The 22,721-nt window shown below is 50.5% G+C and overlaps 1 protein-coding gene across 3 annotated transcripts; it reads right to left on the bottom strand.

Annotated features, from left to right (window-relative positions):
- Nucleotides 1–721: 721 nt before the first annotated feature.
- Nucleotides 722–22,074, bottom strand: LOC144953116 (uncharacterized). 3 transcript variants are annotated; one of them, XM_078883659.1, is made up of 6 exons: nt 21,196–21,637; nt 20,469–20,583; nt 17,908–17,991; nt 16,208–16,312; nt 14,155–15,415; nt 722–3,310 (listed from the first exon to the last, which is right to left on the bottom strand). In XM_078883659.1, exons 2-6 carry the CDS (start codon nt 20,581–20,583, stop codon nt 2,053–2,055), a joined length of 2,823 nt encoding a protein of 940 aa, XP_078739785.1. In that variant the 5' UTR covers nt 21,196–21,637; the 3' UTR covers nt 722–2,052. The 3 variants fall into 3 exon arrangements, with proteins under 3 accessions (XP_078739785.1, XP_078739783.1, XP_078739784.1); XM_078883657.1 differs by lacking the exons at nt 14,155–15,415; nt 16,208–16,312; nt 17,908–17,991; nt 20,469–20,583; nt 21,196–21,637 and adding exons at nt 7,514–7,618; nt 8,526–8,609; nt 9,489–9,594; nt 10,205–10,603 and having other exon boundaries at nt 722–3,479; XM_078883658.1 differs by lacking the exons at nt 722–3,310; nt 21,196–21,637 and adding an exon at nt 22,015–22,074 and having other exon boundaries at nt 13,187–15,415.
- Between the last annotated feature and the right edge of the window lie 647 nt (nt 22,075–22,721).

Here is a 22,721-nt window from a genome sequence, read left to right as displayed (position 1 = left end):
GTGGCTCTGCTGCCATCCACTCAGTGGGGCTAAGTTTGATTGACCACTGTTTTTTTCATTAACTACATTTTCTTAACTTAAACAAAATGTATACCTATACGAGTGGTTTTTGGCATGGAGATTCGCGGAAAATGCGATATTTGTTGGATTATCCACGATGTTGAATTATCCGCGACCGTCCTCCCCGTCATTAACGCGCGGAAAATCTGGAGCTTTCTGTATTTGTCAAGCTCACTCTCACTCACCCCCACACCATCTATCCCTCTGTCGCCTGGGTTCACGACTGTACCCCATCGGTCGCTACGTTCGAAATTCAACCACCCACAATCCCGAGGCGCGTCCGCGCGCGTTGCAAAAATCGCGAGTTTGTCCGCTGCCGTTCAACCAGAAAACGGCGAGTTGCACAAATGGAAAAGAACGTGCGAGCGTGTCAATGGAGGGAAGAGTGAGCGAGGGCATTGGGCGAATGGATGGGATGAGTCACTGAACGAGGGGGCGGAATGAGTGAACGAGGCCTGACTAAGAATGAAAACGAAGGGATCATCCAGACGGAACAAAAGTATATACATCCGAAAGAACAAAACTGAAACCTTTTTATGAGGATTCATGTCTGCATTAACCACAATACTTGTAGTCAAAATGCAAAAAAACAAAAAAAAACATCCTATGATAATATATAAATTGTCCTTGAAACTGATTGGTCCACACCAAGGGACGGCTTTCTTTTGAGCCTCGACCCAATTGGTGCTCGATCAGAGGACGCCAAAAGGCGTACCTTTTAAAAGAAAGCCGTCCCTTGGTGTGGACCAATCAGTTTCAAGGACAATGCATATATTATCATAGTATGTTTTTTGTTTGAATTTTGACTGCAAGTATTGTGGTTAATGCAGACATGAATCCTTGTAAAACGTTTTCAGTTTTGTTGCCAGAAAAAGGGGGAAACCCCTATTATTAGAGGTGAAGATGCTGAAGTGGTCATCCATTGTTTTTTTTTATCCTTTACAAACGCAATCGGTTTACCTTGGCAAGCGTTGCGGTCACGTGGGCACTGGGTTCACCGATCCATCGGCGAGTGCATTAGGTGTGAGTGACGGTTGGTCTGCTCTCCAGAGTATCTATCTGCTCGTGGAGGTGATTCGTTAAATTCTGAAAATGTATCGTTTACTTAAAACCCGAAACAGGAGCAGGATTTCTCTGCCTGTCCCCTGACGAGGCTGGATGTCATGGTACTCGAATTCTAAACGTCGTAGTGGGTTTACTCTACGACACACAACCAGTTGGTGCTGTACTCGAATTGCCACGTTTTGTTTACGTGACAAACTAATTGGCAGTGTCGGGTGGTGACGGCGAGTTTAACGACAGCATTAAAATTTACGCGATCTAACCCAAAAAAAACCCCTATAATATGGATAATATTGGTCGCGAACACCTACTACTACTGCTAAGGTGTTAAACTGTACAGTTTAAGAGTTTACGGTGAAACAAAATAAGTATATACAGGGTGCTTTCAAAAAACGTTGACACTTCTGAGAATTTGTAATAACACAAAAAATGTGCCCCTCTGGGCTCTGGAGACCACCTGGAGAAGATTCCAGGCGTGCGTTGACAACGATGGCGAACAAGTGTGAGACTCTTTGACTTTTTAAAACTGTTTGGTTCTTTCGGTAAAATAGCGTGGGTGTACGGCGACAAGACTCCTTTCCATCTCTGACCCCGCCTACTTATCCTTGGGTGACACCCACCTCAAAGCTGGATATAACCTCTTGTTTCAACAGCCCTTTCTTGTTCAGCAGTTCTACTGCTGTATCTTTCTACCTGATGATGATTGCTTGTGTTGCGATCGAAACATCGTGATCTTTTATTTTTTCTACCCACGTGACTTTACCGAAGAACCAAAGAGTATTTGTTAGCATGTTATGGTGCATTATCTGTTCTTTTTTCCATATAAGTGTTAAAAAAAAATTTTGGACATACGGTAAGCGACAAAACCATTACCCACTGGTTTTCAAATGGGAGGCAAAATAAAAAACCCATTCGGGACATGCGAGGTTTTCACTCTAGCGCGTGCGTCTTCGAGTGCCTCTTCAGATGACCGCTCTGCGCAAACCCCTCGCCGCACTCCTTGCAAACGTGCGGCTTCTCTCCCGTGTGCGTCCTCACGTGCGCCGTCAGCGTGGAGCTCTGCCCGAAGCCCCTGCCGCACTCCTTGCACACGTACGGCTTCTCGCCGCTGTGCGTCCTCCGGTGTTTCTCCAGATCCGAGCGCTGCGCGAAGCCCCGGCCGCACTCCTTGCAAATGTGCGGCCACTCGCCCGTGTGGGTCCTCGCGTGCGCGTTCAGGGTGGCGCGGAGGGCGAAGGCCCTGCCGCACTGCTCACAAGCGTACGGCCTTTCGCCCGTGTGCGTCCTGGTGTGCGCCTCCAGGGAGGAGCTCTGCGAAAACGCCTTTCCGCACTCCTTGCAAACGTGCGGCCTTTCGCCCGTGTGGGTCCTCGCGTGCGCGTTCAGGGTGGCGCGGAGGGCGAAGGCCTTGCCGCACTGCTCGCACGCGTACGGCCTTTCGCCCGTGTGCGTCCTCGTGTGCGCCTCCAGGGAGGAGCGTTGCGCGAACGCCTTGCCGCACTCCTTGCAAACGTGCGGCCTCTCGCCTGTGTGGGTCCTAGTGTGTCTCTCCAGGTGGGAGGAGAGCGCGAAGCCGCGGCCGCACTCGGCGCACACGTGCGGCTTCTCGCCCGTGTGCGTCCTGCGGTGGATCTTCAGGTCGGACGACCTCGCGAAGCCCTTGCCGCATTCGTCGCACGCATGTGGCCACTCGCCCGTGTGGGTCCTGCGGTGGATCTTCAGGTCGGACGAGCGCGTGAATCCCTTGCCGCACTCGGCGCACGCGTACGGCTTCTCGCTCGCGTGCTTCCCGACGTGCGCCTCCAGGTGGGAGCTTTGCACGAAGCCCTTGCCGCACTCGGCGCAAACGTGCGGCTTCTCGCCCGTGTGAATCCTGAAGTGGATCTTGAGGTCGGACGAGCGCGTGAATCCCTTGCCGCACTCCGTGCACACGTGCGGCTTCTCGCCAGTGTGCGTCCTCAGGTGCTCCTCCAAGGAGTAGCGTTGCGCGTAGCCCTTGCCGCACTCCTTGCACACGTGTGGCCACTTCCCCGTGTGCGATATGAAATGCGTCTCCAAGTTGTAACGCGTCACGAAGCCCTTCCCGCACTCCGTGCACACGTGCGGTTTCTCGCCCGTGTGCGTCCTCGTGTGCTCCTCTAAGTGAGAACGCTGCGCAAACTCCTTCCCGCAATCGTCGCATGTGTGCCTCCGCCGGTCGCCGGTGACCGCCGCGCACGAAGGCGCCGCGACTTCCAGCGGCTTGCCGCACCGCGCGCAGGAGGCTCCCGGCGTGGCGGCCACGTGTCCGGCGTCGTCCGCCCCCGTCCCCAAGCGTCGTCCGCCCGCCTCGCACTCCTCGCACAGGAGTTCCGTTCCTGTCGCATCGTCCGCCACACATTTTCACCAAAGGCAAAAGTTCGAGGTTAAAGGACACGAAGAAAAACGAGGCTCGGAGTTCAGGAAACGGCAGTGCCGTTAAGGCTTTAGCTCATCAGCTTCTCTTTTCTTTGACGTACGGGAGGCCCGGGACCGGTTCAGATAATCGCCGTCACCGGTGTTGGTGGCCGTGAGTGGGAATCGAACTCGGGTCGCCGGGTTTGTAGCGCAGTGTAGCGCTAACCACTACACCACTGCTCCCAAAAATTCCACGCAACAACAACCGCCATTTGCCACTAAGTGGCGGTGACGTCACCACGACGCTTGTGCCAGGCTATGTGCGCTTTGAGGCCATGTGAAGTGTTGAACGCCCGCTGGCAGGAGGTCACGGGGCAGACCCAGGTGCCACGGGTCGACTGACTGAGATGATCGAGATGACTGGCTGATGCACCACCTGTGCCCCCTACTGTGCCAACTTGCTGTGCTTTAGCCACCCAGCGCTCCGCTCGTTGTTGTGAGCGTCCCTCCAACCGCCCTCCGTTGTTGTTGGAGGGCAACTGCCTCCAACTGCCCAGTAGTGTCCTTCACGAGCCTCCTCCACAGAGGCCAATCTTGACACCGTTGGTTCCAGTTATTGGCAAGTCCACTCAGCTCCATATCCTCTTGCACTACATTACTCCATCTCTTCTCTAGCCCATGCCATGCCTGTTGAGCCCCCACTAGCCAGCCGAACAAAAGCTATTTAGGCATGCGGTGGCTGGGCAAGCGGGGGGCATGACCCAGCCAACGCATCCTTGCCTGCCGGAGAAGCTCACTGATGGGACTTTGTCCAGATCTTTCAAGGATTTGTGAGCTCCTCACATAATTCAGCCTGGTTAAACCCAGGATGGATCATAGGCAGGCCAGCCTGGATGTTTCGAACCGGCGAAGATGTTCCAAGAATAGAGAAGGGAGGGTATGACTGTGGCCGAGAAGACCCGAAGCTTCTTGTGGAGCAACAGACCAGGTAGCTTCCACACAGCGTTATACAGCCGATGAGAAGATAATGCAGCTTGACTGATTTGGAGTGAGACCTCTGCTGTCAAACCAGAGCTGGTCATAAGCACACTGCTCAAGTATGGAAACCTCTCCACGCTTTCCACAACTGCCACAACACCAATGGGGAGTTGAAGGGGTGGAGTGATGGCACAACATACCCAAGCAGGTGCTTAGTTTTGGAGGGGCTGATGATAAGGCCCCACCACTTAGTAGCATGCTCCAGGTTCAGCAGCAGCGCCTCCAACTCCTCATCAGAGTGAGCAGCAATCACCAGATCATCAGCATACATAACATGGTTGACCAATAGAAGCCATCCCTTGACTACACCCGGGCATCAATCAGTCTCCCATTGTATCTGTACCAGATGAAAATTCCTCCGGTACAGTCATGGAACACTTCTCAAACTATGTGATCGAAAAAGATGCTAAATAATGTAGGTGTACGAGGACATCCCTGTCTCACCCCAAGGTGAACAGGGAACAGTTCCGACTCCGGGCCCGCCCTTCATTATTAAGGTCCGTAATAATTGTGAACAGAGAGTCTGGAACTCCGAAATCATGAAAAAGAATACAGAGCCCAGACCTATTGATGGTCTTATAGGCCTTGACCAGGTCAATAAAACCGAGATGTAGGTCTTGTTGGAATTCCCTACATCTGTAGGAGACGGACAGAAAATATGGCATCTGTGCAGGACCGCCCTGGTCTGAAACTGCATTGGGGCTCCGCAAGCCTCTCCTCAGCGTGCCTGGCAAGGGGCGATGTTGAATAATCCTTGCCAGGACCTTTCCCGGCACACTGAGGAGTGAGATGCCCCTGTAGTTGTTACAGTCTGTGCGGTCCCCCTTTTTAAAGATGGAGACCACCAGGGCATCCTTCCAATCCTGCGGAACCCGTCCAGTGGTCCAGATTGTTATTGTCACATAAGGCGGTCTGCACACAAACAACACCCTTTTCTTGGTCTCAGAAATTAGATCACCTTCCGTAAATCTTCAACAGATGGCACTTTGGCCAGCCATTCACAGGGGGTGACTATTTCTTCCAGGAGGAGGGGAGATGATGCCAACCCCAGCTGCATGCGATGATGACATTCTCGCTTGCAACTTTCATCAGCTAGTTGAGACCAGGCACTGGGGGTTTGAATGGGGTCCTGGGTGTACACCCACCACCAGAGTGGAAGAATGGCAGGCACATTTTACTGATGACAAGCCAATGGTCAGTGAGCAGATCAGCTCCACAGTAGGTTCTGGTGTCAAGGAAATGGGTCTGCATCCGCTGTTCCATCACTACGTAGCCCAACATGTTCTTGCTTGGACCCGGCATGCATCCATGATGTTGTGTGGATGCGCCGAAGCCGGAACAGTGTGTTGGTAATTACAAGCCCATGGACTGCACAAAAGTCTAGCAGCCTCCTACCATTGTTATTGAGCTGATCTGGCCCATGCCTTCCAATCACTCCAGACCGGGTGCCAGCATCATGACCAACTCGTGCATTGAAGTCACCCAACAAGATGACTCTATCCAGAGGTGCCACTTTAGCTAGCACCTGTGACAGGAGGACATAGAAGGCATGACTCATCGGCCTTGCCTGAATCCCTCCACTGATGTTCATCTTCGGTGGGGGCGTAAGTAACCACCACCACCATTCCTCGCCTCCCGTTTAATGGGGAAGCTATCCCCCACCACCTTGGGGCTTACAGCTTCCCACACCTCACCACCACTCAACACAAACACAAACAAAAACTCACGCACAGGACACACACAGACACAGGACACACACACAAACACGCACACCCAGCCACACGCACGCACGCTTTGTGTGACAGCCCCACGCGTAGTTGATGTCACCTCTCGTCGCCAATGCTTTTGCTGCGAGACAACAAACGGGCGACCTCCGAGATGTGCCCCGACAAGTCTCCCACTAGCCGGCCACTCGCAGAGGGTGGCTACTTCCTCCAATGTTTTGAGGCGCCCTCTGGGTTGGCCCGGGTTTTCACTCCGCCAAAAACAAAACGATGGCCGTTTTCTCTCAAACGACGCGGTTTATGCCAAGCGTACGAGTCCCGCAGTGGACATCGCTTCAGCTAGTGGCGCGTCTGGGATATACGACCGGTGATACAAACAAGAAGACGTTGCATTTTATCTGTCACGTTATCAAACTAAAACTAAACTTTTTATGCTAACAGGTGTAGCGCCCCACTGAGCTATGTAGTAGATCTTTCTCAGAAGCGACCTGCCCATCACAAATGACAGCTCAACAAAGTGGCTGATGTCATCATCACGTGGACATTTATAGCAGCAGCCAAATACTCTAAACGTATATGAGTCTCTATGTGATGGGGTTATGGGTCTCTGTGTAATGAGTCTATGGGTCTCTATGTAATGAGTCTGTGGGTCTCTGTGTGATGACTCTATGGGTCTCTATGTGATGAGTCTATGGGTCTATATGTGATGGGGTTATGGGTCTCGCGTGATGACTCTATGGGTCTCTATGTGATGGGGTTACGGGTCTCTGTGTGATGACTCGATGGGTCTCTATGTAATGAGTCTGTGGGTCTCTGTGTGATGACTCTATGGGTCTCTGTGTGATGACTCTATGGGTCTCTGTGTGCTGAGTCTATGGGTCTCTATGTAATGACTCTATGGATCTCTGTGTGATGACTCTATGGGTCTCTGTGTGATGACTCTATGGGTCTCTATGTAATGAGTCCATAGACGGCAACAAAACAATGTTTTGTTTAAGTTACCAGGTGTGAGGACCCACTGAGCTGTGTGGCTCTTTTGTCAGATAAGTGACGTGGCCACCACACAAATGATAGCAGCTCAACAGAATTGGCTTATCACGTGGGAATCTATAGTAACCAATTACCCTAAACGCGTGACGTTGATTCTAAACGTGGAAGGGAAAACCGAAGGAGCCGGAGAAAATTCCACGCGACCTCGGGGAGAGAGAGAGAGACACCCACGAAACTCCAAATATAGTGAAACTCATGCTCACCGACATCCTCCTCGGACAACTCCACCTCGATGAAGTTCTGGTCTGCGGTGAAGAGACATCCATGAGATCCCTCTGTCTCCTCCGGACTCTCGATTGCGTCTGCGGCTGCAACGTCAGAAAAAGCGTCACCATGGCCTTTGGACGAGTGGGGGGTGAAACGCACCCGAAGATCGTGCAGTCTGGCTGCCAGCTGGGGATGTTCCCCTTCCGCATATTAATTGGTGAGAGTGGTCTCTCGGTTAACAATATTTCGTTGGTTCCACGAAAAACCGTCGTTAATCGAAATGATCGTGAATCGAACATAGCAAATGCACGTTGAAGGCTTAATTTGATATTAAGTTGACCTTTTTCACACTAAAAACACGAAAGCTTTAAGTCAACACGCAATTTTAACAAATAAATGTTGTAAAAACATATTAAAGCATTAATATTAGTGTAGTGGTTTAACACGCGCCAAGGAGGGAAATTGCACACACGTTAGTATAAATAAAGTGACGACAGAAAAGCAAGAAGTTGCCCGTGTAAAGTACAGCACTACATTAGTATAAACATGGATAAATAATGCATGATGTAGATGCTTACCCCGAGCTCTCATTTCTCTGATAGTGCGTTGTCTTTGAACTGTGCACCTTTTGGCGTCATCTGGTCCAACACCATATGAGACTAGGCTCTAAGAAAAGCTGTCTCTGGTGTGGACCAATCAGTTTCAAGGACAATGCATAAATGATCAGAGTATTGTTTTTTGTTTGCATTTGACTGCAAGTATGGTTAATGTGAACATGATTGCTTGCAAAAGGTGTCCGTTTTGTTGCCAGAAAAAAGGGTAAAAACCCTATTAGTATCGTACAACACGTCGTTGATAAAAAATTGGGAACCCCATGGGAGGCGGATCGCGAGTCGAAACATCGTTACTCTGCGGCATCGTTAAACCGAGGGACCGCTGCATTGGCATCCTGCCCTAGTTTGGTTCTTAACAATCTCAAAGCTGTCGTAGGGAAAGGGGGGGCCTCACCATCATCCTCCACTTCCGTTTTCACCACGATCCTCAGGATCTCAGGGCTCTGGCTCCCCTCGTCCTCCTGCTTCACGACTGCGCCTGCAAATTGGCACACACATTGGAACAGACATTGGCACAGACACAGGTAAAGATCCCACATATAGTCTCAACAGACTGTTGGGGCAAGTGCTGTTAGCGAGCACCTATGAAAGCCGGAACCGTACATGAGGGGGTGGGTGGCCAGCACGACGCCCTTTCGCATGGGCACACATGTTAGCAGACATTGGCACAGACCTTTGCGGTGACAAGACGAGGCTGTCGCGGGTCAAAGTGGGGGGGACGGCGGACCGGTACCGTCCCACGGCCCCGGGGTTGGGGACCCCTGGGCTAACAGTTCATAGTGGCATTGTCCCTGTGCTGTCCGACTTTTGACGTTGCCCTCTGGTCTAAGACTGTTTGAGACCAGGCTCTAAAGAAAGCTGTCCCTGGTGTGAACCAATCAGTTTCAAAGACAATGCATCATCATCTACTACCAGAGCATATTTTTACTTTGTATGTTCACCACAAGTACTTTGTGTGGTTAATGCGGTAACTTGATTCCTCGCTAAAGGTTTCTGTTTGTTGTTTTAATATCTAAACACCTCCTGTTTTATTGCTGCCAAATACTCTCAACTCGTGACGTTGATTCTAAACGTGGAGGCAAAGGGAAAACCGGAGGATCCGGAGAAGAAATTCCACGCGACCACGGGAAGAGAAACACGCAGACTCCACATAGACAGCAACAGGCATTGTCAGGGTCGGGGTCAAAGCCACGACCTCCTGTACACCTGGCGAGGTAGTCAACATCTCACCACGGTGAGAGACGCAGACTCCAAATATACAGCAGCGGGCATCGTCAGGGTCGGGGTCAAACCCACGACCTCCTGCGTACCAGGCGAGGTAGTCAACATCTCCTAGCCACGGGCAATGCAATCTCACCAGCAGCGTCGGCGTCTTCGTGTTTGACCTTCGCGCCCGGCCCCATCAGGTGATCTTCGTCGTTTTCTCGCTTGATGACGAACGCCGACTTGGCGTGCAAAGCCATCTGGGAGGGAAAACCGATCGAGACTCAGACCCTCCCCCCTTTCACAAGATGTTGACACGCGCACACGCACGCGAGAGGCAAACACCCACGAAGACTACAGGGTATAGTGTAGTGTATAGTGTAGTGTGTAGTAGTGTATAGTGTAGTGTATAGTAGTGTATAGTATAGAGTGTAGTGTATAGTGTAGTGTATAGTGTAGTGTATAGTGTAGTGTATTGTGTAGTAGTGTATAGTGTAGTGTATAGTGTAGTGTATCGTATAGTGTATAGTAGTGTATAGTATAGACTATAGAGTGTATAGTGTAGTGTATAGTGTAATGTATAGTGTGACCCAGCAGCCAACGCGGGCTGTAGGGGCAAGTGCTGCCGGCAGTGAGTAGCAGCAGCAGCGCCTACGAAGGCCCCTGGCGCTGTGGCTACACACACAGAGGGGGGTGGGTGGCCACCAGCACCACCACGCCCGGCCGCCTTTGTCTCTCCCCCAGTGCTCGCGATATCCGCTACGCTCCACCGCTCCACCAGGGTCCTCATTTGAGGCTGAGTCGACCTAGGGGAGGCCCAGGGACCGGTTCAGAAAATCGTCAACGCAGAGACACCCACGAGTCGCTCACCACGCGAGCTCTCCGCCTCTCTCCTCTCCGCCTTTGTCTCTCTCCTCTCCGCCTTTGTCTCTCAGTGTCTGTGTCTCTCTCTGTGTCTCTGTCTCCGTTTCTGTCTCTGTGTCTCTGTTTCTGTGTCTCTGTCTGTGTCTCTGTGTGTCTCTGTCTCTCTGTGTCTCTGTGTCTCTGTCTCTATGTGTCTCTCTGTATGTGTCTATATCTGTCTCTGTGTGTCTCTGTCTCTATCTGTCTCTATCTGTCTCTCTGTGTCTGTGTCTCTCTGTCTCTGTGTCTCTGCGGCTCTTCCAACCCTTCCCCCCTCCTCCCTGCCTCACAGCAAGCGCCAAGATGCAGCGCAAGACGCAAAGTCCGGCGGGGGAGAAAATGTTGCAGCGAGAGTCTGGGGGTGCAGTGTAGTGTCTAGTGTAGTGTATAGTGTAGTAGTGTATAGTGCAGTTTATAGTGTAGTGTATAGTGTAGTGTGTAGTAGTGTATAGTGTAGTGTGTAGTAATGTGCAGTGTATAGTGTAGTGTATAGTAGTGTATAGTGTAGCGTATAGTAGTGTATAGTGTAACTGTGTAATCTTGATTTGAAGTTTTCGTGACTGCAGGGATCCATACTCTTTGGTTCTTTCGGTAAAGTCACGTAGGTACAAAATAAATTAAATCACGACGTTTCGATCGCAACACAAGCAATCATCATCAGTTGGGAAAACCACAGCAAGAAAATGTTTGCTGAAGTGGGAGAGAGATACCGTGGTAAGAGGTTATACTGGTAGGAACCTCCTGGTTACACCAGCCCACAGGGGATTATTGTGTCCGTCCGTTCGTCGTGCAGGGAGGGGCTGGGTGGGGAGGGTGGGGAGAGGCTGGGTGGGGAGGGTGGGGAAGGGCTGGGTGGGGAGGGGCTGGTCATAAAACTCAACGTTTAACCTACTCACGCCGGCTTGTGCCCGCCCTCACAGTCGGCCATATTTGCGGAATACACCACGCCGCCGTTGACCCTGGCCATTGACCGAGCAACCCAATGTTCCTACCAGCTCCCTCCGCAGGAATGTGTTATAGGTAAAAGAGGGGGGAGGGGCAAGTGAGGGGGGTAGAACGCTTCACGAATTTGCGTGTCATCCTTGCGCAGGGCCCATGCGCAGGGCCCATGTGAGGGGGGTAGAGGGAGGGGAGCGTTGCGTGGACGCTAGGAGAGGGAGACTTGAAACTGGACGGGAAGTGGGCAGGGATGGAAGTGGGAGGTTGAGAGAGCTGAGGATGCGTAAAAGTGCCAATGAAGCCAACAACCCCAATGCAGCAGCAATGCCAAACGCTGGGGATGCAATTCACTCGGCAAAATAGCCTAGTGCCCGGTAAATACAGGTAGTCTTCTACTTACGATGGAGATGCGTTACGACGACCCCATCGTAAGTCAAAAATATCGTAAGTCGAAGATGGCCTCGCCTACCCAGGAGTCTTAAAGAATGGTGGTAATTTAGCAAAACAGAGCAATTTACAGTAGCGTACTGTATAAACTTTATACTGTATTTATTAATTACAATACTGTATTGCACAGTAAAATGTAAAGTATAAAAAACAAGGTAAATTATTAGCCTACCTATATGAACTGCAATTTAATAAAAAGTTTTTCTCAGGAAACAATCCTATCTGCTATAAAAAAAAACTTTGAACATGCATTGAACGTATGTATCGTATCATATTGTACTGTACTCACCAAGATTCTGTCCGTCGTCTGCATACTTGAACGATGTTAGGTTGTTGATGGCTACATTAACTTAGTTGTCGGAAGAGGATGGCGATGATAAAGTACAGAATCGTACCTCGTACGCTGCTGCGTTTGCCTGCCGCGCGAAAAGTAAAATATTTAAAATTTTGTCGTATCGTTATCGCCATTGTAAGATCTAAATATCATAACTCGGACCATCGTAACTATCTGTATGATGGAACAACCATAAATAATTTAAGGTTTTACCTGGTTAATAACATCCTTCCAATGATTGCTTAATTTGTATCCATCTTCTTGGTTGAAGTTATGTCGATGTTTATACATCTGGATGGCTTCATGAACAAACCTTTGATAGTAGCCCTAAGGTTTGCAGAGCACCTTGGTCTCGGAAAAACAATATCACGAGAGCCCACAGCGTTATAGCAATGGTCAGCCACGGCGGAGGTATTAGTTCTGCCATATTTCAGATCTGCCTTGTGCTCGCGAACACGGTCCGAGATATGATGTTTCGTTTCCCAATGTAACACCCACCACAGGTGCAACTTAGTTTGTAGACTCCAAGACGTAGTCTCTCCTTCAAGCTCTTCACACTGACCCCAAACTGTCTCTCTCTCCACCCCTTATATCACCTGGCTCACGTGATGCCACGCAGCCAATCATAAGCCTCTCCCATGGAACCTTCTAGATGTTGCTATACAGCCCCAGGGCTATGAACCTTGGCTCGACGTCCCATTGGCTGCGGGCTGAGGCCGGCAGAGCCTATCACCATCGCCCAGTTACCCCCAGGTGCATCCTCATATTACATCTGTATACCTTTCGGTCTTGGCCGAAAGTAAATTTTTAACTTTCGGCTTTGGTTTCGGGGACCAACTGTCAACATAGCAACGGGCATCACCTGGCAATGGGCGTCCCTAGCAACGGTGTCCCTAAGCAACGGCGTCCCAAGCAAACGGGCGTCCCTGGCAACAGACGTCCGTGGCGACATCGTCCCTGGCAACAAGCGTCCCTAGCAACAGGCGTCCCAAGCAAACGGGCGTTCATGGCAACGGCGACCCTAGCAACAGCTGGGCCTGCAATCCGTGACAGGAACCTGGCGATTGAATGAGGTAAAGAATGAAAGAGGTTTGAGTGATTGAACGAGAAAGGAATGAGATCGATTTGACCTCTTAGAAACTTAAAATAAATACGTTACGAATCTGGTTATGTGTGTGTGTGTATAGCGACCGAGACAAAGAATCGGAATCAGAATCTTGTCTTTATACTGGAGGAGGAATCCGATGAGCTATGAAGATCTTTAATCACAGATGTTGAGTTCGGGGCACGGGGTCAGAACGTCACAACAACAACACGGAACTCACAAACACGACAGGAGTGCAGTGGGCCGAGTCTTCTGCTGGGTGGGTGCAAGGAAAGTGTTATTATTACTGAGCACGAGCAAAAGGTGTGTGTGACCACAGTCAGCCTGCTCCCCAGATTATCTATCTGCTCGTGGAGGTGATTCGTTACATTCTGAAAATGTATCGTTTACTTAAAACTGAAACAGGAGGATTTCTCCACAACTCTGGCCGTCGACTGACGAGCCTGGATGTCACGGTACTCGAATTCTAAACGTCATAGTGGGTTTACTCTACGACACACAACCGGTTAGTGCTGTACTAGTCACGAATTGGCACGTTTTGTTTACGTGACAAACTAATTAGCATCTAAACCAAGAAAACCCTATAACATAGATAATATTGGTCATGAACGCCTACTACTACTAAGATGTTACACTGTACAGTTTAAGAGTTTGCGGTGAAACAAAATAAATATATACAAGGTGCTTCAAAAAAAGTGATGACACTTCTGAGAATTTGTAACAATACCACGAGAAATGTGCCTCCGGACTCTGGAGACCATCTGGAGAAGATTACCGGCGTGAGTTGACAATGACGGCGAACAAGTGGGAGACTGGCTTTTTTAAAGCTATTAACATTACATTTGTTATCATGTTACGGTGTATTATCCGTTCTTTTTACATTCAAAACAATAATCCCATATAAGTGTTAAAACATTTTTTGAAGCACCCTGTATACACGTTAAGCGACAAAACCACTGGTTTTCAAATGGGAGGCATAAAAAAAAACCCATTCGGGACACGCGAAGTTTTCACTTGAGCGCGTGCGTCTTTGAGTGCCTCTTCAGCTGACCGCTCTGCGCAAACCCCTCGCCGCACTCCTTGCAAACGTGCGGCTTCTCGCCCGTGTGCGTCCTCACGTGCGCCGTCAGCGTAGAACTCTGCGAAAACGCCTTGCCGCACTCCTTGCACACGTACGGCTTCTCGCCGCTGTGCGTCCTCCGGTGCTTCTCCAGATCCGAGCGCTGCGCGAAGCCCCGGCCGCACTCTTTGCACGAGTGCGGCCACTCGCCAGTGTGCATCCTCGCGTGCGCGTTCAGGGTGGCGCGGAGGGCGAACGCCCTGCCGCACTGCTCGCACGCGTACGGCCTTTCGCCCGTGTGAGTCCTGGTGTGCACCTCCAGGGAGGAGCTCTGCGAAAACGCCTTGCCGCACTCCTTGCAGACGTGCGGCCTCTCGCCTGTGTGGGTCCTCGCGTGCGCGTTCAGGGTGGCGCGGAGGGCGAAGGCCTTGCCGCACTGCTCGCACGCGTACGGCCTTTCGCCCGTGTGCGTTCTCGTGTGCGCCTCCAGGGAGGAGCGCTGCGAGAACGCCTTGCCGCACTCCTTGCAAACGTGCGGCCTCTCGCCAGTATGGGTCCTAGTGTGCCTCTCCAGGTGGGAGGAGAGCGCGAAGCCGCGGCCACACTCGGCGCACACGTGCGGCCACTCGCCCGTGTGGGTCCTCGCGTGCGCGTTCAGGGTGGCGCGGAGGGCGAAGGCCCTGCCGCACTGCTCGCAAGCGTACGGTCTCTCGCCAGTGTGCGTCCTGGTGTGCGCCTCCAGGGAGGAACTCTGTGAGAACCCCTTGCCGCACTCCTTGCACACGTGCGGCTTCTCTCCCGTGTGCGTCCTCACGTGCGCCGTCAGTGTGGAACTCTGCCCGAAGCCCCTGCCGCACTGCTTGCAGACGTACGGCTTCTCGCCGCTGTGCATCCTCCGGTGTTTCTCCAGATCCGAGCGCTGCGCGAAGCCCTGGCCGCACTCGGTGCACACGTGCGGCCACTCGCCCGTGTGCGTCCTCGCGTGCGCCTCCAGGGAGGAGCGCTGCGCGAAGCCCTTCCCGCACTCCATGCACACGTGCGGCTTCTCGCCTGTGTGTGTCCTTGCGTGCTCCGCTAAGTGGGAGCGCTGCGCAAACTGCCTCCCGCAATCGTCGCATGTGTGCCTCCGCCGGTCCCCAACGACCGCCGCGCACGACGGCGCCGCGGCTTCCAACGGCTTGCCGCACCGCGCGCAGGAGGCTCCCGGCGTGGCGGCCGCTCGTCCAGCGTCGTCCGCCCCCGTCCACAAGCGTCGTCCGCCCGCCTCGCACTCCTCGCACAGGAGTTCCGTTCCTGTCGCGTCGTCCGCCGCACATTTTCACCAAAGGCAAAATGTAGAGTTCGATGTTAAACGACACGAAGAAAAACGAGGCGCGGAGTTCAGGAAACGGAAGCGCCGTTAAGGCTTTAGCTCCTCAGCTTCTCTTTTCTTTGACGTACGGGAGGCCCGGGGCCGGTTCAAATAATCGCCGTCACCGGTATTGGTGGCCGTGAGCGGGAATTGAACTCGGGTTTTCACTCCGCCAAAAACAAAACGATGGCCGTTTTCTCTCAAACGACGCCGGTTTATGCCAAGCGTACGAGTCCCGCAGTGGACTCAGCTAGTGGCGCGTCTGGGATATACGACCGGTGATACAAACAAGAAGACGTTGCATTTTATCTGTCACGTTATCAAACTAAAACTAAACCTTTTATGTTAACAGGTGTAGCGTCCCACTGAGCTATATAGTAGATCTTTCTCAGAAGCGACCTGCCCATCACAAACGACAGCTTAACAAAGGGGCTGATGTCATCATCACGTGGACATTTATAGCAGCAGCCAAATACTCTAAACGTCTATGGGTCTCTATGTGATGGAGTTATGGGTCTCTGTGTGATGACTCTATGGGTCTCTATGTGATGGGGTTATGGGTCTCTGTGTGATGACTCTATGGGTCTCTGTGTGCTGAGTCTATGGGCCTCTGTGTGATGACTGTATGGGTCTCGTGGAGGGAAAAAACGGAGCCGGAGAAAATTTCACGCGACCTCGGGGAGAGAGAGAGAGACACCCACGAAACTCCGAATATAGTGAAACCTCACACTCACCGACATCCTCCTCCGACAGCTCCACCTCGATGAAGTTCTGGTCTGCGGTGAAGAGACGTCCGTGAGATTCCTCCGTCTCCTCCGGACTCTCGATTGCGTCTGCGGCTGCAACGTCAGAAAAAGCGCCACATGGCCTTTGGACGAGTAGGGGGTGAAACGCACCCGAAGATCGTGCAGTCAAGCTGCCAGCTGGGGATGTTTCCCCTTCCGCATATTAATTGATGAGAGTGGTCTCTCGGTTAATGGTGTTTTATTGGTTCCACGAAAAATCGTCGTTAATCGAAATGATCGTGAATCGAACATAGCAAATGCACATTAAAGGCTTATATGATAAGTTTAACTTTTTTACCCTAAAAACATCGTTTGTATGCTTAAACACAAAATTTTATATTCTTTGGGGTTTTCGGTAAAGCCACGTAGATAGAAAAATAATAATAAGACCCAAAGAATATGAATTCCTGCAGTCAACGCACAATTTTAACAAATAAATGTAAAACCATGTTAAAGCATTAATATTAGTAGAAACATGGATAAATAATGCATACATAGGGCATAAAAAGGTGCATGACGAGCATAAGCATACACGTCAATCACTTATCAGTGCCCTACCTAATTACAGACCAATTCAGACATTATTGGTCACCCCATGCCCCTTATAAATCCTAAAGTTCATCCTACAAAGTCGCATCACAAGCGAGAGAAATACAAACAAATAGACAATAATGTTGATTTGAAGCTTTCGCGACTGCAGGAATCCATACTCTTTGGTTCTTTCGGTAAAGTCACGTAGGTATAAAATTTAAATTAAATAAAAAATTACATATCACGACGTTTCGATCGCAACACAAGCTGTTGTCCTCATGTGGAAACAAATAATCCAGCAGTAGAACTGCTGAACCAGGAAGAACACAGCGAGAGAGCCGTTACAACGAAGAGGTTCTATATGTGGCGAAGGGCAAGCAGGCGGGGTCTGAGCTGGAAAGGAATTCCATCCCCGCACGCAAGCACGTCAGTTGTATTAATGGGGGAGATTAGGGAGAGAGAGATTAGGGAGAGAGATTAGCATAAAATGAGCTTCCTTCGCGCATAAGAGTATCGTCCCCGCATATGCGCACAACAGCAGTGTTAATGGGAGATTAGCACTATGTTGATGGAAGAGATTAGGCAGAGAGATTAGGGGGATTAGCAAAAATAATGTTGTCTGTATTGAAACGGCTGTACGCTGTATGGACCTAAAAACTCAATTTCCCAGTACAAGAATATGGGGTAAACCGTACGGGTTGACGCGGTATTCATAAAGTAAAAAGTCTTACCTTAGGCCGAGAAGGCGGATGGCTTAAGTATTCAAGAGAGCCGTTTCCAGAAGCAACGCAACATCAAACATCGAAAAGCCCGCAGCCAGCCGCCCTCAAAACGCTCGTAAAAGGGGCGGTCGTGGATTGGCTGAGGTCTGCTGGGTCCACTTGGGAGCGCTTCGATTGGCCGAAATTGGCAGCTCCGCGTGGTATCGTACAACACGTCGTTCATAAAAAAAAAACATATCGCAAACAAAAACAATGGGAACCCCCTTGGGAGGCGGATCGCGAGTCGAAACATCGCTACCCTGTGGCATCATTAAACCGAGGGATCGCTGCATTGTCATCCTGCCATAGTTTGGTTCTTAACAATCTCAAAGCTGTCGTCGGGAAAGGGGGCCTCACCGTCATCCTCGAATTCCGTTTTCACCACAATCCTCAGGATCTCGGGGCTCAGGCTCCCCTCGTCCTCCTGCTTCACGACTGCGCCTGCAAATTGGCACACACATTGGAAAGCCGGAACCGTACATGAGGGGGTGGGTGGCCAGCACGACGCCCTTTCGCATGGGCACACACGTTGGCACAGACATTGGCACAGATGTAATGGGTTCCGGAGAAACTTGTAGAGGTAACTTCTTTATTACAATACAACACTCCAACAGTCCTGATACTCTGTTACAGCCTAGGTACACAGCCTAGATACACTACTCTGGCTACGCTGTTCACTTCACCGATATGCTTGTTCACTGCACCGATATGCTTCGCTATTCCCTTCGACTTCTCCAAAAACTATTTCTAGTTGTTGTACCCGTCAAGAATGAACGCATCGGCGCCAGCGTCAGGATTGGGCTTGGTGAATAGGTAGCAATATAAGCAGTACGCCTTGTCAGTCACTGGAGCATACTCCAACCATTGTTCACAGTGCTCATTCTTGAACCAGCTCTTAGAGAATGAACGAGGCTGAGCATTCTGGCTGTACTTGGTCCTGGGATATGACTTCAAGTCAGGTTGATGAGGACCGGATTGCAGGCATGCATGTCGCGCGCTATCACGTTCATCCGGTTCGTAATCTGAAATTGGTTTGCGTTTGCCTGGATCCCGTTCAATAGTCACCGTAGCACCGCGGTCATCTTGAGACAACCGACTCTTTTTGCGAGCAGGGGATTTTCCACTATCATGTGACGACGGACCCGATGACACAGGCGCAGACTCCTCTTCCTTTTCTTCTTCAGAATCTTGCTGCAATTCCAAATCCTCCAGCTCACTTCCTGGCTGATCACTTTCTTTATCGCTTTCCGAACCAATTTCTGGATCTGGCTCTGGCACATGTTGAGGCTCAGGCACTGAAGGTGAAAAATAGTCAAACAGAGTTTTTGTTGGTCACATTGTGCTGTCAGCCTTTCAGCCTGTCAGCCCGCTGCTGCTCACAGAGTGAATCCGAATCCCGATTGTACCAGAAGGCTGTGGCGGATGTACGGAGTTTATTAATAGGTCGGAGCCGCTGATGTGGCTAATAAGTTTGATAAGTTCGAAAAGCTGCCGCTCAAGCAGCCTGCAGGGCAGCACAAGGTAGCAGCCAGCATTTTGCAGCAGCCGGATATCCGATTACCGACTTTCCCAAAATTTCAGGGGGGGCTGAGCCCCTCCACCAGTCCCCCCTGTGGCTCTGCCCCTGGTGGCCAGCACGACGCCCGACCACCTTTCGCATGGGCAGCAACAACAACCGCCATTCGCCACTAAGTGGCGGTGACATCACAATGACGCATGTGCCAGGCCATGTGCACCTTGAGGTCACTTTAAGTGTCGAATGCCCGCTGGCAGGAGGTCACGGGGCAGACCCAGGGGCCACGGGTCGACTGACTGAGATGACTGGCTGATGCACCACCTGTGCCCCCTACTGTGCCAACTTGCTGTGTTTTAGCCACCCAGTGCTCCGCTTGTTGTTGTGAGCGTCGCTCCTCCGCCCTCCGTTGTTGTTGGAGGGCGACTACCTCCAACTGCCCAGTAGCGTCCTTCACGAGCCTCCCCCACAAAGGCCGATCTTGACACCGCTGGTACCGGTCATCGTCAAGTCCACTCAGCTCCACGTCCTCCTGTAACACATCACTCTATCTCTTCTCTAGCCCGTGCTGCGCCCGTTAAGCCCCCTCGATCCGGCCGAACAAAGGCTGTTTAGGCATGCGGTGGCTGGGCATGCGGGCTACATGACCCAGCCAACACAGACTTGCCTGCCGGAGGAGCTCACCGATGGGACTTTGACCAGATCTTTCGAGGATCTGTGAGTTCCTCACACAATCCAGCCTGGTTAAACCCAGGATGGATCGTAGGCAGGCCAGCCTAAATGTTTCTAACGGCGAAGATGCTCCATTTGGGGGGTCCACGTTTCGCAAGCGTAAAGAACGGAGGGAATGACTGTGGCCGAGAAGACCTGAAGCTTCGTGTGGAGCGACAGACCAGGCAGCTTCCACACAGCGTTACGCAACCGATGAAAAGATATTGCCGCTCGACTGATTCGGAGTGAGACCTCCACTGCCAAACCGGAGCCGGTTATGAGCACACTGCCCAGGTATGGGAATCTCTCCACTCTCTCCACGCGACCACAGGAAGAGAACACGCGGACTCCAAATATACAGCAGCAGGCATCGTCAGGGTTGGGATAGAACCCACGACCTCCTGTAGACCAAGCGAGGTAGTCACCATCTCCTAACCACCGTGATGATGAGAGAGACGCAGACTCCAACTATACAGCAGCGAGCATGGTCAGGGTCGGGATAGAACCCACGACCTCCTATAGACCAGGCGAGGGAGTCAACATCTCCTAGCTACCGTGATGATGATGAGAGAAAGAGAGACGCAGACTCCAAATATACAGCAGCAGGCATCGTCAGGGTCGGGATCGAACCCACGACCTCCTGCACACCAGGCGCGGTAGTCAACATCTCCTAGCACGGGCAATGCAATCTCACCAGCAGCGCCGGCGTCTTCGTGTTTGACCTTCGCGCCCGGCCCCATCCCGAGGCTCGGGTGATCTTCGTCGTTTTCTCGCTTGATGGCGAATGTCGACCTGGCGTGCAAAGCCATCTGAGAGGGAAAACCGATCGAGACTCAGACCCCCCCACCTTTCACTTAAGATGTTGACACGCACACACGCACGCGAGAGGCAAACACCCATGAAGACTACAGGGTATAGTGTAGTGTATAGTGTAGTGTATAGCGTAGTGTATAGTGTAGTGTGTAGTGTAATGTATTAGTGTATAGCAGAGGTGGGACAAAGTCATTGTTATGCAAGTCCAAGTCGAGTCGCAAGTCATCAAATTCATGACTCGAGTCTGACTCGAGTCCAAGTCACATGACTCGAGTCCACATCTCATAGGTGGGACAAAGTCATTGTTATGCAAGTCCAAGTCGAGTCGCAAGTCATCAAATTCATGACTCGAGTCTGACTCGAGTCCAAGTCACATGACTCGAGTCCACACCTCTGGTGTATAGTATAGTACGTAGTATATTAGTGTATAGTAGTGTATAGTGTAGTGTATAGTTGTGTATAATGTAGTGTATAGTGGAGTATATAGTAATGTATCGTGTAGTGTATAGTGTAGTGTATAGTGTAGTGTCCGCTACGCTACACCTCATTTGAGGCCCAGGGACCGGTTCAGAAAATCGTCAACGCAGAGACACCCACGACTCGCTCACCACGCGAGCTTCTCCGCCTCTCTCCTCTCCGCCTTTGTCTCTCTCTCTCTGTTTCTCTGTTTCTGTGTCTCGTCTCTGTCTCTCTCTGTCTCCGTCTCTCTGTGCCTCTCTGTCTCTGTGTCTCTGTCTTTCTCTGTCTCTATCTGTCTCTCTGTGTCTCTATCTGTCTCTCTGTGTCTGTGTCTCTATCTGTCTCTGTGTCTCTGTGTGTTGCGTGTTAAACAGTCTAACATGTAGCGTCTGTGTAAGTTGCACTGCGTTGTAGGATTTCATTATAAAATCACAAATCTGTGTCTCTATCTGTCTCTCTGTGTCTCTCTGCGGCTCTTCCAACCCTTCCCCCCCTCCTCCCTGCCTCACAGCAAACGCCAAGATGCAGCGCAAGACTCAAAGTACGGCGGGGGAGAAAATGTTGCAGCGAGAGTCTGGGGGTGCAGTGTAGTGTATAGTGTAGTGTATAGTGGCGTGTGTAGTAGTGTGTAATGTAGTGTATAGTAGTGTATAGTGTAGTGTATAGTAGTGTACAGTATATAGTAGTGTATAGTGTAGTGTGTAGTAGTGTATTTGTGTAGTGTGTAATAGTGTATAGTATAGTGTATAGTAGTGTATAGTCGTGTAGTGTGTAGTAGTGTATAGTGTAGCGTATAGTGTAGTATGTAGTAGTGTATTTGTATCGTGTAATGTATAGTAGTGTATAGTGTAATGTATAGTAGTGTATAGTGTAGTGAATAGTAGTGTATAGTGTAGTGTATAGTAGTGTATAGTGTAGTGTATAGTGTAGTATCGTGTCTGTCGAGCACGTTGTTAAGTGGTTATCACCTGAATAGTCGCTTGCTATTAAGGGTGCGGTTGGATCCAGATATAAGCACAGGTCATGGAGTAAACCCGTGCACCTCCAATGAGCATGGTCGGCTATGTACGGTGGTGAAAGAAGTTCAGCGTCCATAATACTACACTATACTATACACTACATACTACACTACACACTACACTATACACTACATACTACACTACACTATACACTAATATACACTACACTATACACTACACTATACACTACATACTACACTACACACTACACTATACACTACATACTACACTAGACACTACACTAATATACACTACACTATACACTACATACTACACTACACTATACACTACATACTACACTATACACTACACTATACAGTATACACTACACTATACACTACTATACACTACTATACGCTACACTATACACTACTATATGCTACACTATACGCTACACTATACACTACTACACACTACATACTACACTACACTATACATGACTATACACAACATACATTATACTATACTATACACTGCACTATACACTACATATACTACACTACACTATACATGACTATACACAACATATTACATTATACTATACTATACACTACACTATACACTACATACTACACTACACTATACACTACATACTACACTATACACTTATATATGTTGCGGTTTAAATACGCGCCACGCGCGGGAGATTGCACGCA

This window comes from Lampetra fluviatilis, chromosome 72, assembly GCF_964198595.1.
Source record: "Lampetra fluviatilis chromosome 72, kcLamFluv1.1, whole genome shotgun sequence".
Taxonomy (NCBI): domain Eukaryota; kingdom Metazoa; phylum Chordata; class Hyperoartia; order Petromyzontiformes; family Petromyzontidae; genus Lampetra; species Lampetra fluviatilis.
This window is presented reverse-complemented; position numbering and strand designations above follow the sequence as displayed.

Excerpts from the sequence above, each read along its gene's own strand:
- LOC144953116 (XM_078883659.1), bottom strand. The coding sequence starts at position 20,583 with ATGGCTTTGCACGCCAGGTCGACATTCGCCATCAAGCGAGAAAACGAC. Across the intron at positions 17,992-20,468 it reads CGAAGACGCCGGCGCTGCTG|GCGCAGTCGTGAAGCAGGAG; the intron begins GTGAGATTGCAT and ends GCCAATTTGCAG. Across the intron at positions 3,311-14,154 it reads ACGCACACGGGCGAGAAGCC|GCACACATGCGACGATTGCG; the intron begins GCACGTTTGCAA and ends CGACCGGCGGAG.